The sequence below is a fragment of the Trachurus trachurus genome (assembly GCF_905171665.1).
Source record: "Trachurus trachurus genome assembly, chromosome: 8".
In the NCBI taxonomy this organism is placed as follows: Eukaryota; Metazoa; Chordata; class Actinopteri; order Carangiformes; family Carangidae; genus Trachurus; species Trachurus trachurus.
Genome location: NC_139905.1, coordinates 6012617 through 6028699, shown reverse-complemented (window position 1 = coordinate 6028699; position 16083 = coordinate 6012617). Strand labels below are relative to the sequence as shown.

General features: G+C 42.6%; 1 protein-coding gene across 1 annotated transcript in view; it reads left to right on the top strand.

The window, feature by feature from the left end:
• LOC310989814 (SH3 and cysteine-rich domain-containing protein 2-like) overlaps positions 1-16083 on the top strand; it is a gene marked incomplete at both ends in the record, with an annotated part of 39407 nt that overhangs the window by 6232 nt on the left and 17092 nt on the right. The window contains 3 exons of the mRNA XM_083976965.1: positions 6468-6822; positions 9948-10042; positions 15206-15290. Coding sequence (XP_083833091.1) covers positions 6468-6822; positions 9948-10042; positions 15206-15290 — 535 coding nt within the window. The remainder of the gene's footprint in view (positions 1-6467; positions 6823-9947; positions 10043-15205; positions 15291-16083) is intronic.

The following is a 16083-nucleotide window of genomic DNA, read 5'->3' as shown; positions in this document are numbered from 1 at the left end:
GACATCCTGCTCTGTCCCTCCAGTTTTCTCTCTCTGTTTTTTTTTTCTTTTTTTCTTTTTTACATCATCAACACCCTGAAAAGGAAAAAAAAACAGCAGCAACTGAAGGTGTTGATATAATTGCGTCCCCAAAGACACCAGTGTTGTGTTTCGGTGTCGGTGTGTAACTACCTGCATGGAAGTTGAGGTTGATCATTTCCTGGGATCGTTCGTGTCGATGACCTAGAATTGGATTAAGCTGCAGGAAAATGGTGTCTTTGACAGCTGTTACTCCACTTCTTCACACCGTGGATTGCACAATCGTGTTAAGTGTGTGTGGTTATTTTTTTCTAATTACAGCTGAACTTCCTCTCCTCTGTGTTACTGTTACGACTCTGTTGTAATGGAGGACAGAGCAGAGATAACGGGAGGCGACTCTCTGATTAAAGGGTTAGGGTTTAACATTTTGGCAAATTGGCCCATTGCCATAATCCCTATAGTCATAGCAGTAGGTCGTTACCTTTAATTGTCAGTGCAAGCTATTTTTAGAACGGCGGAGCAGAGCCGTGAGCTTCTCAGAGCTACGTTACGGAGGCTAATGGGATTTCTTGGTTTCCCTCATCAAACTCATCAAATACACAATCCAACAACTCCAAAACGCTCTGGTGGACAAGTTGTGACCTGCACATTCACCACGCTATGAGATAATAACACAACATTACCAGACAGAGTTGTTTTAGAGGTAAATGCAGAGACTGCTTGATGAAAAACTGCCCCTGAAGGCAACGCGCATCAGCTGTTTTGCATGAATTTACCTCTAAAACAACTCTGTCTGGTAACGTTGTGTTATTATCTCATAGCGTGGTGAATGTGCAGGTCACAACTTGTCCACCAGAGCGTTTTGGAGTTGTTGGATTGTGTATTTGATGAGTTTGATGAGGGAAACCAAGAAATCCCATGAGCCTCCGTAGCGTAGCTCTGAGCAGCTCGTGGCTCTGCTCCGCCGTTCTAAAAACAGCTCACGAACCTATATACTGCTATGACTATAACGATTATAGCAATGGGCCAATTTGCCAAAAATGTTGAACTATCCCTTTAAGCAATGGTCCAGAAACTGTGTGTCTCGGTGTCTCAGCACCTCGTCGCCGAGACCTTTTCACCAGATTTCAGACGCCGTAAAAAACTCAGTCTTGACCTTTTTAGAGCCTCGACAAAACAGACGAGCAGCTCGAGTTACTGGATCCTGTTTGAATTATTCTGCACCAGAGGCTGTTATGGCCACAGGCCGGATTTATCATCACATTCCCAGTAGGGGAAAAAAAAAAAAAAAAGAAAGGTCTTTGTTGTCCAAGTCGTGACCTCTGGAGCAGCCCATATATATCTGAGCCCACCCACCCCTCACCCCACACACATGAGCACCCCCAGCAGCCCCAGCCCCTATTAAATACTGATGGAGGGAGGAAGAGCCACATGTTCGGCTGAAATAAAAGCTTTATCATTGAATGATGACAGCTGGAAGCGCACTGTCCCTCTGTGAGCATTGATTGATTTTGGACATTTATGTTGAGAGTAGCTGGTGGGGAGGGAGGGAGGGAGGGGGAGTGTGTGTGTGAGTATGTGTGTGTGTTTGCTTGTATACGGATCGAAGGTGGTGGTGGTGGTAGAATTATGGGCTTTTACAGGTCCGTCGAGGCGGCTCGTCAAAACCTGGTCTGCAGCAGAGAGATTGTTGAATATTGACTGCACAGCGCAGGTGTGTGTGTGTGTGTGTAAATCTGAGCTATGCACTTTACATGGAGCTGTGCAATCGTACTTAATCGTAAATTATTTGTCGACAGAGAAATTTTATCGAGCAGAAAAGCCAACCTCTGGGTGAGCAGGAGCGTTTTTCACCGGAGAAATGTGAAGTTTGAAGCAGTTTCCCCCTTTTTTTTCAAGCTCTTGACAGACTCTGGATCAATAAAACATAGTATACGACTGGATCCCAAACTCACCATAACACTGAATCATCTGTGCTTGGCTCTGACTCATCTTCATTAACACCTGGCCTCTCTCTTGTCAGATAAAATCCACTCTACCTGCTGCACATGAATAGACAAGCGTTGCCCACTCGTGACCCTGAATGCAACGCGGTGTTACGCCGGCCTTGACTTCTCTCTCTCTCGGTGTGACGCTCCGGGGCTGATGCTCAAATGGGAGGGAGTGGGGGGTGGGGGGATGCTTTTTAAGCCCACACACTGACAGACGATTAGATTAGCTGTAATTGAGACGTGTGCTGGAGCCGGAGCTGCTGTGCCAGCAACTCGTCTGCTCTGATTGAGAGAGTGAGAGCTCAAGACTTTGACGCTGCTGCTGCTGCTGCTGCACACGAGACCTGAACCCTCTGTGCACTTTATAGATATAGGTGTTTTAATGGCTGATAAATCATTAATTCACGTTGTACTTTGTTCATTTGGTTTGTCAGAAATGTAACAAAGTGGATGTGGCGTGGAGGTCTCCGTCTCTCTCCTCCTGCAGCGTCTCTTTTTTTCTTTCAGAAAGCGACAGGATCGTTATCGGCTTCAGTTTATAAAAGCTACAACAAACTCACCTCAACATCCATTTGTAGCTTTTCTGAGGCTTTTTTCCCCCTCACTTCTCTCTAATTGACACAGAACTCAGATCTCTAATGGAGTGCTCTGTGGGCACGTTGCATTGTGGGTAACATAGGAACCTTGTCTTTGACAAGGACAAAGAGTTCATAGTATAATGATTAAAAAAACACACACACACACACATGTACATGTCCTTGATTTTGAATTTCTTTGTAAGCCGACCATTCTGTCTCCATGAATGTGTGGTTTTTGTGTGTGTGTGCCTGCATCATTTTTGTGAGCTTGTATTAAAGTAGAGAAAGAAAAGGTGGATAAACCAGAATGGCTCGTGTTTCAAAAGGAAGGATGCAAGATTTGCACCTTAATTAACCAGCTTCAGAGTAATTGTGATGGTTAAATAAATGACTTGTAACTTGTTCCAGGGAGAATGGAGGCTCTCTGCCTTTGGCGAAAAAAAGCTCTCATGAACAAGTTGTGACCTGCACATTCACCATGCTATGAGATAATAACTGAACGTTACGAGACAGAGTTGTTTTCGAAGCAAATGCAGAGACTGCTTGATGAAAAACTGCCCCTGACAGGTGTTTTGCACGGATTTACCTCTAAAACAACTCTGTTTCATAACGTTCTGAATCTGTTTCTGTTATTATCTCATAGCGTGGTGAATGTGCAGGTCACAACTTGTCCACCAGAGCGTTTTGGAGTTGTTGGATTGTGTATTTGATGAGTTTGCTGAGGGAAACCAAGAAATCCCATTAGCCTCCGTAGCGTAGCTCTGAGCAGCTCACGGCTCTGCTCCGCCGTTCTAAAAATAGCTTGCACCGACAATTAAAGGTCACGAACCTACTGCTATGACTATAGGGATTATGGCAATGGGCCAATTTGCCAAAAATGTTGAACTATCCCTTTAAATCATCATCAATCTTCATATTTGCACTGACATGACTTTTGAGTGAAGCTCTGTTTTCCGTGTGGACAAAACCTTAGCTGTGAGGTTTTACGACAGTGAAAATATGCACTCCGAAACTACAGCGGAAAAACAACCGACTTGCGTAGCTCCCCTTTAAAGCTCAATTGCGACTTTTGAAGATTTGAAGAAAGCTCTGACTACTTGTGTGTCCCTGCAGGATTTGTTTATGCACACGTGTTGTTGTTGCAGCTCCTGTGAAGTTGTTTTCTGAACTCTCAGGGCCACCGTACAAACATCTACTGGGAGCATTAAAAACACGCTGCACGTCTCCTGAAGGCAACAGCGCGTCGTCTCGTGTTAACCGTAATGGATATTAATGAACACTGGGAGGAGGAGGAGGAGGAGGAGGAGGAGGGAGGGGAAGGGAGGGGGTTAAATCTCACCGAGGGGATTGTGGAACATCACCACTCTGTGCACCCACAGCAATAACAGCAACACAACGCAGAGCATCCTTCTTCAACTCTCCAGTCTTCATCAGTGCAGCCAAGGAGAATTTCACAAATGCAGATTTACAGGAAGCATATGGAGAGTGCAAGCTCACACTCAATTATACACATTCGTTTTCCTTGCTGCACACACACACACACACACACACACACACACACACACACACACACACACACACACACACACACACACACACACACACACACACACAAACTTCTTCCCTGCCACGCGGAGCTGTAAACAGCATGTCCCTGTAAAGTGATTATGTTTGGAGCTGAGCACAGACAGGCAGCAGAGCTCACAGTGTCTGTGGCCTACTGATTATCTGTCGGCTCGTCTGTCCATGTTGATCCACACACACACATAGGCTACATACACACACACATGCACCACGCCCTCACACTGACAGGGTAACAAATGGCCACCCATCCTCAGGGAGGCGAGCTGCATCATCACCATCATCTGTACACAGAGCCGGAGGGGAAATGTCAGGAAACGTGCATTTATCTAGTCGGTCAGCGGCAGGTGGCCTCAGAGCAGAGCAGAGCTCACACACACACACACACACACACACACACACACACACACACACACACACACACACACACACACACACACACACACACACACACACACACACACAGATGTGGTGACGGCCTTGTCATCTAATTGACCCTTTGTCAAGTCCCGCCCTCCACAGTTACTGTTGCTAGGTTGGACAAACAATGGTCACGAAAGGGTTAACTCCCATTGGAAACCACTGAAAATTAGGCAGATTTAAAGGGATAGTTCACCCAAAATTCAAATTTCATTATCTACTCACCCTCATGTCGACTAAGGGCTGGGAGAAGTTTCAGAGTCCTCCGTGCCTTCTCTGAGTTACAGCGGGGCTCCGTGCAGCACTGCATGTCCATATGACGGTAGCGAACGGAGCTCACTTTTCTTCGTCCAAAAAGACACACCAAAAAACATCCAAATACCTCCACACAGCTCGTCTGTAATGTCCCTGTTGTATTGAAGCCCCAACATGAGAAATTGTTCCGAAGAAAATTAGTCGACATGAGGGTGAGTAGATAATGAATGAAATTTGAATTTCGGGTGAACGATCCCTTTAAATTGCTTGTAAGGACAATTTGAATTAACTTCTCTATCAGAAAAATGGTGTCCATGATAGAAGACAGACGATTGAACTGGCATTACATGACTTTTCCAAAAAGTGGGGGAAATTCATTGTTTTGGTCACGACGCTGGCTTACGTTAGCTACTAGCTAACGCTTAATCTCCGCCGATCTCCCGTTTCTCCTCGTAAAACTTCACAAAGTTCAAAAGACATTTGCAACGGTAATGTTACGTTTGCTAGATAACTTGAAGGTTAAAGTAATAGCCTATTATATGTGTTATATAGGACATTGTATGTTTATTGATGTCTTGGGTTTGGGGAATGGGATAAAAATGACTCCGGGAATACGTTCCGGATATTGTGAGTCGCTATTGCAGAAACCCCAGGCACACATTTTAACCACATTGAAAAATTAAAAAGTAGTTTTTGCCGAAATAATTGCTGTCTACCTATCTCGTTTCATAGGGTTTCATCCCATGGTTGTCCAACCTTAGCTGCGCATCTCGTGACACGGGGAGAACGAAGCGCTCTGATTGGTGGATCAGCAGACCAATCAGAAGGCCAACAAAACAAAGAGTCAATTGTTGGGATTTTGAAAAGCAGCGGCCATTAATCATTTACGACCGTTTGTTTGGTCGATGATACACAACAAGCTCAGCTGGTTAAAGTCAATATTACAATGCTTCATGCAATTTGATATGATAGCAGCAAGTTGTCGCCAGCTCTTGCAAGCAGCTCGACCCCCCACCAGCCCCCCTATCCCCCCTCTCCTCCTCCTCCTCCACCACCGATCAATAGGGTCCATGAGCAGCCTCCATCAGATTAGTGAGCCCTGAGGATGTGCTGTTGATACATGATAAGACTGGTAAACTGTCTTGTTTCGTTTCATCACAATAGCCCTCCCCTCGCTCCGCCACCGGCACCAAGGAAATGCCATGTAGCCTGACACACACACACATAGGCCTACACACATACATACACAGGGCAGCTGTCAGGCGTGCACATCAGTCTTATCTTGTTTAACCACATGATGCAAGTCTGCACAGGTTTGCACACACACACACACACAGGTAGCCCTTTGCTCTTAATGTGCTGCTTCCTTATGAGGTGATATTGTGTTTTGTGAGTCACCCTCTTCCACCTCAGAGCACCGTCCGTGTTGTGTTTATGGACGCTGGGATATTGCCTGTGCTGCCTGCTGACTGCTGACTGTCCTCGGGGTGTATTGGACGTTTGTTATTGTTCCCAAACGAGGCGCTGCATTCTTGCTTATCTTGTGTTTATTCTCAGTGTACCCTCTTTTCTCTGTCTCTGTCACTGTGTGTGTTGGTGTGTGTTTGAATGTGTGTGTGTGCAGCTCCAGAGGCTAAAGCGCTCGCTGTCCTTCAAGACCATGATGCGCAGCAAGAGCGTGGAGAACTTCTTCCAGAGGTCCTACAGCGACGCCCGTCTGCCCCCGGACTTCATCACCGACCCGCCGCCCCCCTCCCCTCCTCTGCTGCCCGGCTCCCCCCTCCTCGTCGGCGGTGAACGCTCCCCCTCCATCTCGCCGTCCCTCAGCCCCAACCCGTCCATCGCCTCCCACTCCCCGTCGCTCAGCCTGTCCCCGTCGCTGCCCGTCAAGCCCCCCCGGCCTCAGGTCAACCACTGTTTTCAGGACCACGTCTTTCGCAAGCCCACCAACTGCCAGCACTGCAAGCACATGATCGTGGGTAAGGGGTTCACTACTTTATCCTCCTGGACCACTCTGCCCCTATACAAAGGCAAAGTGCAGTAGGCCTATCTGTAAAAATGCCAAACTGAGAAAAACAGCCTTTTGTGGTTTTCATTGTCAGGTTTAAGCATCAAATTATGAATAACTACCAAGTCTATAATTGATTAGGCCTAGATAAAGGTGGACGACTGAATTAAATGTATTTTGTAATTTGTCTTTCTGACCAATTTTCACCGTTTTATGGCAGATACTGCACTTTTGCCTTGGTTTTGGTGCAGATACTGCACTTTGGCTTGGTATTAGCTACAGATACCAAGCTACTTTGCCTTGGTTTTACTCCAGTGGAATTATAAGTAGAGTACTCTTTGCAGATACTGCACTTTGCCTTGGTTTCACGGTGCTTTTTTGGATTGACAGCAAAATTAAAAGCCCAATAACTCTGGAAATTTTAGCATTACCAATATCAAATTCTACCAGATTTTTTGAAATATTTTATTTTCCAGTTTTATATATGCAATATACAAGCATCACTATACCAACAGTATAAAGGCATAAGACAAAACATGGAGGATAACTCTCCTTACTCTATAACCCCACCACCCACCCACCCCCACCCTGAGAGAAAAAAAAAAGTCAGTGTGCAAGGTCAATACAAACGACTAAGTACTTGGTGTAACAGATGTACTGATATAAATTCTACCAGATTGAAGAGAATATGCCACACTTTTAATTGGTCAAAAAAAGAAAAATTGAAAAAATGCAGATCTGCACTTTGCCTTTGTAGGGCAGCACCGCTCTCTGCTTCTTGTTTGTTTCAGGCCGAGGCTTCGCTGCAGTTTTCTGGCCACCGTGCATGTGTTTGTTTACACGTCCTCTCGTCTGGTGCAAACTGGAGACCGTTTTATAGACAGAACAGACACTTTAATGTTACAACGCCGTCGGCCGCAGTTTGATTTAAGAGTCTAGAGCTCGTATAATAACAGTCCATCAAATATATAAAACTACAGCCAACAGCTGCACCGACCGTTAAATGTCCTTAATGCCCTTTTCCACTGTGTGGTACCGACTCAGCTCTTTACAACAGTTGTGAATAAATAAAGATGGACGTAGGTTTCTGAGCTCAGAGCGAGCTGCTGAGCTGTCGCCATCTAGGCAGCGCCTGACTCCGCCCCCCTGACTCCAGGCTAATCCAAAATTAGACAAAAAGGAGGAGGGGCCCCCTTTACACCCTCATTTGTGCAGACAAATCACATATAATAGCATATTTTACGTCTTATTATGATCAGACAGTAGAGAGAGACAAACTTTCAACTGGAGATAAATGTTCTGGTCCCATAGGAAGTTTGTTGCAGCTGCACATAGCTGCTGTCCTAAATGCTTCTGCTTTTAAATGTGTCAAGTAAATAACATGACGTCGGGAGAACGGCTCCTAACTCCCCTGTATGACGAGGTTTCACAATAAACTGAATTGAATTGAATATTCCAATTGAATTGACTTGAAATATACCATGCAGATATTCTTTCAAGGTGTAAGTAAGCATGAGGTTGGGTATTGCACAGTTGCGTGTCACGAAATATAGTAAAATGTTATAAAGATTCACCCACGTTCGTCATAATGGATAAAATTATCTGTAGAGACCAAATCTGTTTCTGAACCAGGCTGTTAACATGTCTATTTCTGCTGTACACTGTGACATTTTAACATGGGAGTCTATGAAGACTGACGCACTGTTGCACTCTGTTTACACCTGGCGTTAACATGCGTCTCGAATCCAGATTGAGATCCGATTGAGATTCAATCACATATTTGCACAGGTAAATTCAAAAAGAAAAAAATAAATAAATAGGAGAAGTATTTTTAATGTGTTTTGGGTGCGTTTACACCTGTACTTTCATCAGATTGCAGTCCAATCACTGAAAACACATGTTAATACCTGGTGTTAACGAGGTGTTGGAGACTCACTCTAGTGGTCAGGAGAGGATCTGACTCCACTGACGTCCAAGTGAAAGAACCTGGTACCAAATGTGAGTTGAGTCGGTGTCATGTGGTGGAAGAAAAACAACATTATCTTTGCAGATAAGGACTGAAAACAGGGTTTTAAAAAGAAAGAAAATGAATCTAGCTTCTATTCACATATAATCTTCCTAATTAGCTCGTCCTTTTTGAACTGTGCCTTTAAAGTTAGTAATAGCAGAGTTATCTCCTCTCAGCTTCTTCTCTCTGTAGCAGTGAGATTATTAACTGCTGCTGCCATGCAAATGTGCTTTTATGCCTAATTTGCCGCTTGTATGAACTGCTAGCCACCGCTGGTTTTTCTGCTAAATCTACTTCCTGTCACCATGATTGATTACACAACTGCTCTGTTGCGTTCTCGCCGTGGCCTTTCTTTCTTTTCCTTTTTTTTCCCTTTCTTATTTTTTTATTTTTGCATGCTCTGTGAGTTTATTTATGTGATGCATCACCTCGCTGCTCTCCTGTCTCCCCCCTGAGGTCCCAAAACACTGTCCGGCCTCCTCGTTAAGCTGATGAAGTAGAATCCATTTTGTCTCTTCTCGGGGTAAAAGCAGTGTCTCGTCGAGCCGTGCAATTTGTTTGATTGTTGTTTCTGCAACAGACCTGTCAGTGTAATTCCTCTGCAGCAAATCCAGAAATCTGTTAGGTTTGCTTTGCAGGATCAAACAGGACTCAACCCTTTAATCCTTAAAAAAAACATTCAACGGGCGGCAGAGGATATTTAATTACATGACAAATGAGGAGGAAACAAAAATCCCAATACTCTGAGGTTTTTATGACTCAAGCGCTGGAAGAGGGAGACAGTCATGATGATACGATGCCAAATCGATTATGATTGAAATACCTCCAGCTGGTTTCCAATCTCTCCTGGCTGCAGTTGATTATGAAGCTGTGTCCACGAGCAGCGCCAGCTTCATAAAACTAGGCCAGCGCCCCGATCCTCTGCCTCACCTGAGCAGAGATGAGAAACCTGCTCACATGATGCAAAGGCCACTTTGTTTTGTGTTAGTGTTTTCTGCCTTGTTGCAGAGCTGCTGTGGTTTTATATCCCTCTGCTCTTGTCCTCTTCTCTCTTTCTTTCTCTTTCTGTCTCTCTCTGGTCTCTGCAGGAAACTCCAAACAAGCTCTGCGGTGTAAAACGTGCAAGATGGCCGCTCACCTGTGGTGCACCTCGGAGCTGTCGCAGCAGCCGTGTCACGGGAAGGTGAGAAGATGAACACAGAATCATGTTTGATCTTCTTCCTCCATACAACACTCAGTCACAAACCCGTCTTGATTAACCTTCGTCTTGTGTTTTAAATCAGCTGTAAAACACACTAAAAACTATTATTTATCATCCCATTTGTTTCTCATCTCTTGGTTACATTGTTAGGCTTAATTCCTTATCCATCAAAAGGTTGGTTTTGCACTTATGATTTCAATTTTAACTCTAATTATTGTTCTTATCGTTTTAACCAGGTCGAAACCAACCCTAACAACACAAATGTCATAATTTTAACCAGATCATTTTCGAGATTTGTGGAAAAAATTTGATTTTATTTTGTTTAAATATAGGTTTCTGACAAAGTCAAAAAGCCTTGATGCAATAAACACATTTATGTGGTACTTTTATGTATTCAAAACCTAGAAATGGATCAGTGGCGACATCTTTCCTGCTGTGATGTTTTTAGATGAGCAATAATGTTTGTTTTTTTGTATTTATCTATTAAATTTTGATTATATTTCCATCATTTATTCTTATATTGAATAAAAAACGTCTCACTTCCTACCTGGAAGAGCCACCTGATGCTAAAGCGGCTTAAAAACGCTCGTGTTGTTCCCTTAAATTTCCCTTAACCCATCATCCAACAGGTGGTTAGCTCTTAAAACAGGGTTAAACTGTTAGCATGTCTTTTTCCATCAACACGTTCAATCTGCACAAAACCGAGGACATTTTATCATTTTAGGAAAAAAGAACATGTGCCGAATTAGTTCTTCCTGGAGTCGTCACTTGGTTGCCAGGCAACTGCATCCAGCCAAGAAGTAGGCTACGATAACAAACAGTGATAGAATTAACACGCAACGCTAATCCTTTAAGAAATATGCTAAGATGATAAGGTTTTGGTTTTCAGTTCTTGTCAAGGCTTCGAGGAATAATTCAAATATATTTGCATAAAGTTGTAGGGAATTAAAATAAGAGGAAAGAAGAAGATAGATGAGATACAATCAGAGGCGGCTTATCTCTGTGTAAGAGAGAGGCATGACCTTTTTAAAAGTCACGGACGGAGTTAAAATATACTGTTTTACAGACAAAAAGTCCAGGATTTAATTTGTGTCTGTGTTTGTCCATCAGCGCAGGTTCAGTTCAGCCTGACCTCCCACTTCTCCAGCTCCCCCCCAGACATTTCTAATAGGCACATTATAAAAACACCAGCGACAACAAGAGTTGGGATGGCAGTCATGATTTGAATAGCCTGAGCAAGAGACGATGTAACCATGGTAACCTCGTAGCACAAACCAGGATTGGGTGGATCTGGAATTACACTTTTACCTGCACTTGGGGGAAAAAAAGAAAAAAATTAATTTGACATTTTTTATTGGCAGAGCCTCAAGTGCAAGAGTTAAGTCTGAGGGGAAAAGCAAACGAAGCAGCTGCAGCACAAAACTGTTCAATCACAGTTGTGTGTGTGGTATCTCTGAGGCTGCAGAGGGTTACCACACACACACACACGTAGTACACACACACATAGTACACACACTCTCACAGCCGGCTGTATTTGACCCAAGGGCAGAGTCGCTCTCGCTCTCACAGTGTTTTAGCTTCATGTGCAGTTTAAGGTGAAGTGCTGACAGAACACAGACACATGTGGTAAAGAGCAGACGATACCTGATGGAGGTGAAACTTCCCCCTCCCTCTGCCCCCAAAAGATTTAGATATCTACATTTTTCCACACCCAATGTGATAAATATGAACATTTGTTTGCTATATAATGAGGAAACAAAATTCAAACCTTTATTTAAAGGCCTTATTCACATTACAGTGGGATATAAACCATTTATTAAATATTCATATTGTTTTTAAAGCTCCATGTTTTCCTCTTCTCCTGTGTTGGTCCATAAAAAAAATGTATTAGTTGTTTTAAGAACCAAAAACTCATCTCAGTGTGGGTTTCCATCTCCTCTCTGGAGCTCCAGTCCTCTCTTCTGATTGGCTAACTGTTTCCTGAGTGAGCCAATAAAAAAAATAGAGCAGATTTCAGAATAAAACACTCAGAGAAACCAAATCCTGCTGGATGGTGGTGGATTTGGAATGGAATTAGGATTCTTGCGTCCAAGTGACTTGTTTCTAATAATAAAAGAAAACATTACAAAATATAACACAATTTAACAGCAAGCAAACATCAGGCATGTGACGTGCTCTATACGTAGCATCAAAGCCTCCAAGTCCCGACACTAACAGCTACTCAGGCCCTGACGAACCCAACTGATTCAACATTTTAACAGACTGAGGAATAAAAGAGTTCCTCAGTCTATTGAATCTACCTATAGAGACTCTATTATATTATATCTCCTGCTGGATTGCAGCAACTGGTATTCCTCAAATAAAACATGTGTGGGGTCAGACAGGGACAGCATTCTTCTGGTATATGCAGCGCTACAATTTGTCTGAAGTGTTTGGACTACAATCTTTGAGTAGATGCTTAGCAGTCTCCCCCCCGTCGAGCTTTAAGTTGCAGTGAGAGACAACTACACCATGCACTGACTCCATACTGCATAACACTGAGAACAATAGATTGACAGAACAATAACAGAACAGGCGTAAGACCTTAGGAAATAAATACGTTGCTGTACTACAGATGGATGACATGGACATAGATGCCTAAATATGTGTAGGAAAAGACTTGTTTGATGTTTGTGTTATTGATAGTGACAGGTGTAGGATGCATATGAGTTCTCTGGAAGATCAAAAAGTGACAGGAAGTCCTGACGGCTGGTTTTAAGGCTCGGTTTCTGTGTGCGTTTCTCTGTGGACTGAGGCTTTGATACTTTCACAGTATTAATATAGAACCTGGAGCTTATCTATAATCATAGAAAATATGGAAATCTACCATTTATACCATGTGTCATTCTGATTAAAGCATCCCCATGTGGCCTGATAACAGAAAATCCTATGTGATCCTCTTTGTAATGAAAGGAGACAACTCACTTTCTCCAAAATGAAAACCTAAAAAGGTTAAATAAAAGTAAAATAAATAAAAAACCCACATGTTAAGACACCGACTTGTTCACATCATAGAGGATTTTGTGCATGTTGAGCGGAGCAGTGGGTGGAAAGGTGAGCGTGGCTCTGCACCGGGCAGATAATTGGGGGGGGGGAGTGATTCCAGACTCTGGTTTTAGTGTTTATCCTCCGGTGCAGAGCGCAGAGCATTAGCATGCAGGAGGCGAGACCTTCTGAGAGCCTCTTGGAAAAATTTTAAGAGCACTGCGTTCAGAGAGGAACCAGAGGACGAAGAGAAAGAGAAAGAGAAAAGGAGGAGGAGGAGGAGGAGGAGGAGGAGGAGGGTAGAAATGTCATGAGAGCTAAACATCGGCATCTTTTACAGTGAGAACAGGTGTCACTTATTACCTTTTGATCCACTCAGTGTTTCTCTTTCTCAGCCTGATGGGACTAAGTGAGTGAGCTTCGGCTTCGTTTCCAAGACAAAACCAATATCTCTGAGCCCAAACACTTACTCTGCTTAATTCAGTGTGAAATTGCAGTCGTGCGGAGACGAAAACACACAGGATCACACGTCCGTCCACGCCTGTGTGTGTGTGTGTGTGTGTGTGTGTGTGTGTGTGTGTGTGTTGGCCACATGTAACCTACACACACACACACACACACACACACACACACACACACACACACACACACACACACACACACACACACACACACACACACACACACACACACAGTGGAGTAAGTGGCTGAGTGGATTCATTTACAGTAATTAGCAGCAAAGAGAGCTAATGCATTTCCTCCATATGTGATTTGAGAGCAGAAACGAGCAGCAGGTCTGTCAGTTCGTCTTAATGTGTTTCTCATCCAGCCGCTAAACAGAAAGTAATGGAAATCCATCCTTTCTTTCTTTCTTTCTTTCTTTCTTTTTTTCTGTCTCTCTTTCTTTCTTTCGTTTGTTCTTTCTTTCTTTCTTTCTTTCTTTCTTTCTTTCTTTCTTTCTTTCTTTCTTTCGTTTGTTCTTTCTGTCTTTCTTTCTTTCGTTTGTTCTTTCTTTCTTTCTTTTATTCTTTTTGTCTTTCATTTGTTCTTTCTGTCTTTTTCTTTCTTTCGTTTGTTCTTTCTGTCTGTCTTTCTTTCTTTCGTTTGTTCTTTCTTTCTTTCTTTTGTTCTTTCTGTCTTTCTTTCTTTCTTTTGTTCTTTCTTTCTTTCTTTCGTTTGTTCTTTCTGTCGTTCTTTCTTTCGTTTGTTCTTTCTGTCTTTCTTTCTATCGTTTGTTCTTTCTGTCTTTCTTTCTATCTATCGTTTGTTCTTTCTGTCTTTCTTTCGTTTGTTTGTTCTTTCTGTCTTTCTTTCGTTTGTTCTTTCTTTCTTTCATTTGTTCTTTCTGTCTTTCTTTCTTTCTTTCTTTCATTTGTTCTTTCCGTCTTTCCTTCTTTCTTTCTTTCGTTTGTTCTTTCTTTCTTTCTTTCTTTCTTTCGTTTGTTCTTTCTGTCTTTCTTTCTTTCGTTTGTTCTTTCTTTCTTTCTTTTATTCTTTTTGTCTTTCATTTGTTCTTTCTGTCTTTTTCTTTCTTTCGTTTGTTCTTTCTGTCTGTCTTTCTTTCTTTCGTTTGTTCTTTCTTTCTTTCTTTCGTTTGTTCTGTCTTTCTTTCTTGCTTTCTTTCTTTCTTTTGTTCTTTCTGTCTTTCTTTCTTTCTTTTGTTCTTTCTTTCTTTCTTTCGTTTGTTCTTTCTGTCGTTCTTTCTTTCGTTTGTTCTTTCTGTCTTTCTTTCTATCGTTTGTTCTTTCTGTCTTTCTTTCTTTCTATCGTTTGTTCTTTCTGTCTTTCTTTTGTTTGTTTGTTCTTTCTGTCTTTCTTTCGTTTGTTCTTTCTTTCTTTCATTTGTTCTTTCTGTCTTTCTTTCTTTCTTTCTTTCTTTCATTTGTTCTTTCCGTCTTTCTTTCTTTCTTTCTTTCATTTGTTCTTTCTGTCTTTCTTTCTTTCTTTCATTTGTTCTTTCTGACTTTCTTTCTTTCATTTGTTCTTTCTGTCTTTCTTTCTGTCTTTCTTTCATTTGTTCTTTCTGTCTTCCTTTCTTTCTTTCTTTCTTTCTTTCTTTCGTTTGTTCTTTCTGTCTTTCATTCTTTCTTTCTTTTTTTCTTTCTTTCTTTCCTCCATTAGTCTGGAGCGTTCAAGCGAAACTTCAGCTCGCCGATGCTCGTCAATGACCAACTGGCCGTCGTTAAGGAAGTCCTACCAAGCCAAGGTGAAAACACTTTGACCGCCCGTGTGTGAGTGTGTGTGCGTGTGCATTGGTTTGTTTGTTTGTTTGTGTCCCTTGTGTGCTCTTGTTTCGTCTTGTTGCTCCTGTCTCGCCGTTTTAGGTTTTTATTTTGATTGATTTCCTTTGTTGTTGTTGTTTTTGTTTGTTTTCTTCTTTCTTCGTGTGCGTTTTTTTTTTTTTTTTTTACTGGAATAAAACCAGAACTGTCTCCATCTCACCCGACACCCTGAGGAGCGCGAAGTGGAAAAAGATAAAGAGGAAGAACAAACTAATTCAGCCTCTTCTGGACGGTCCGCACCTTGGAAGTATGTGAATAAATGTTTATAAGTTCTAATGTTTATGTTTTTTTTTTCTTTTTTTATATCCTTTGTTTATGGTTTGTACTGTATATCCCTTGGACCCATGGAGGTTATTATAATTTATGGTCTGGCTGCTGGCACCACAGCAGCTCACAGCTTGCATGTTTAAAGCTTTGTAAACATTGAGATGCTGCCTATTTTCTGATTGGGCGACGTCCTAACCAGCGCTCTGTGTCATGACATCCAACCATTTCAATAATGTGGCAGCAGGACATCATAATCCGTTGTCATATAACATCGTAAAACTGATTTATTGGAGCCCACCACGCGTCTCCGGATTTGTTCTTCCTCGCCTTTTTTTTCTCCACCGTGGCACCGTACCTTTGTAGCTGAGCGAGCGTCTGTGCAGGTGATCGCACCTCCTGCTGTCACTTCCTCCTACAAATCCATGAATCAGGGCACAATTGAAGGGATAG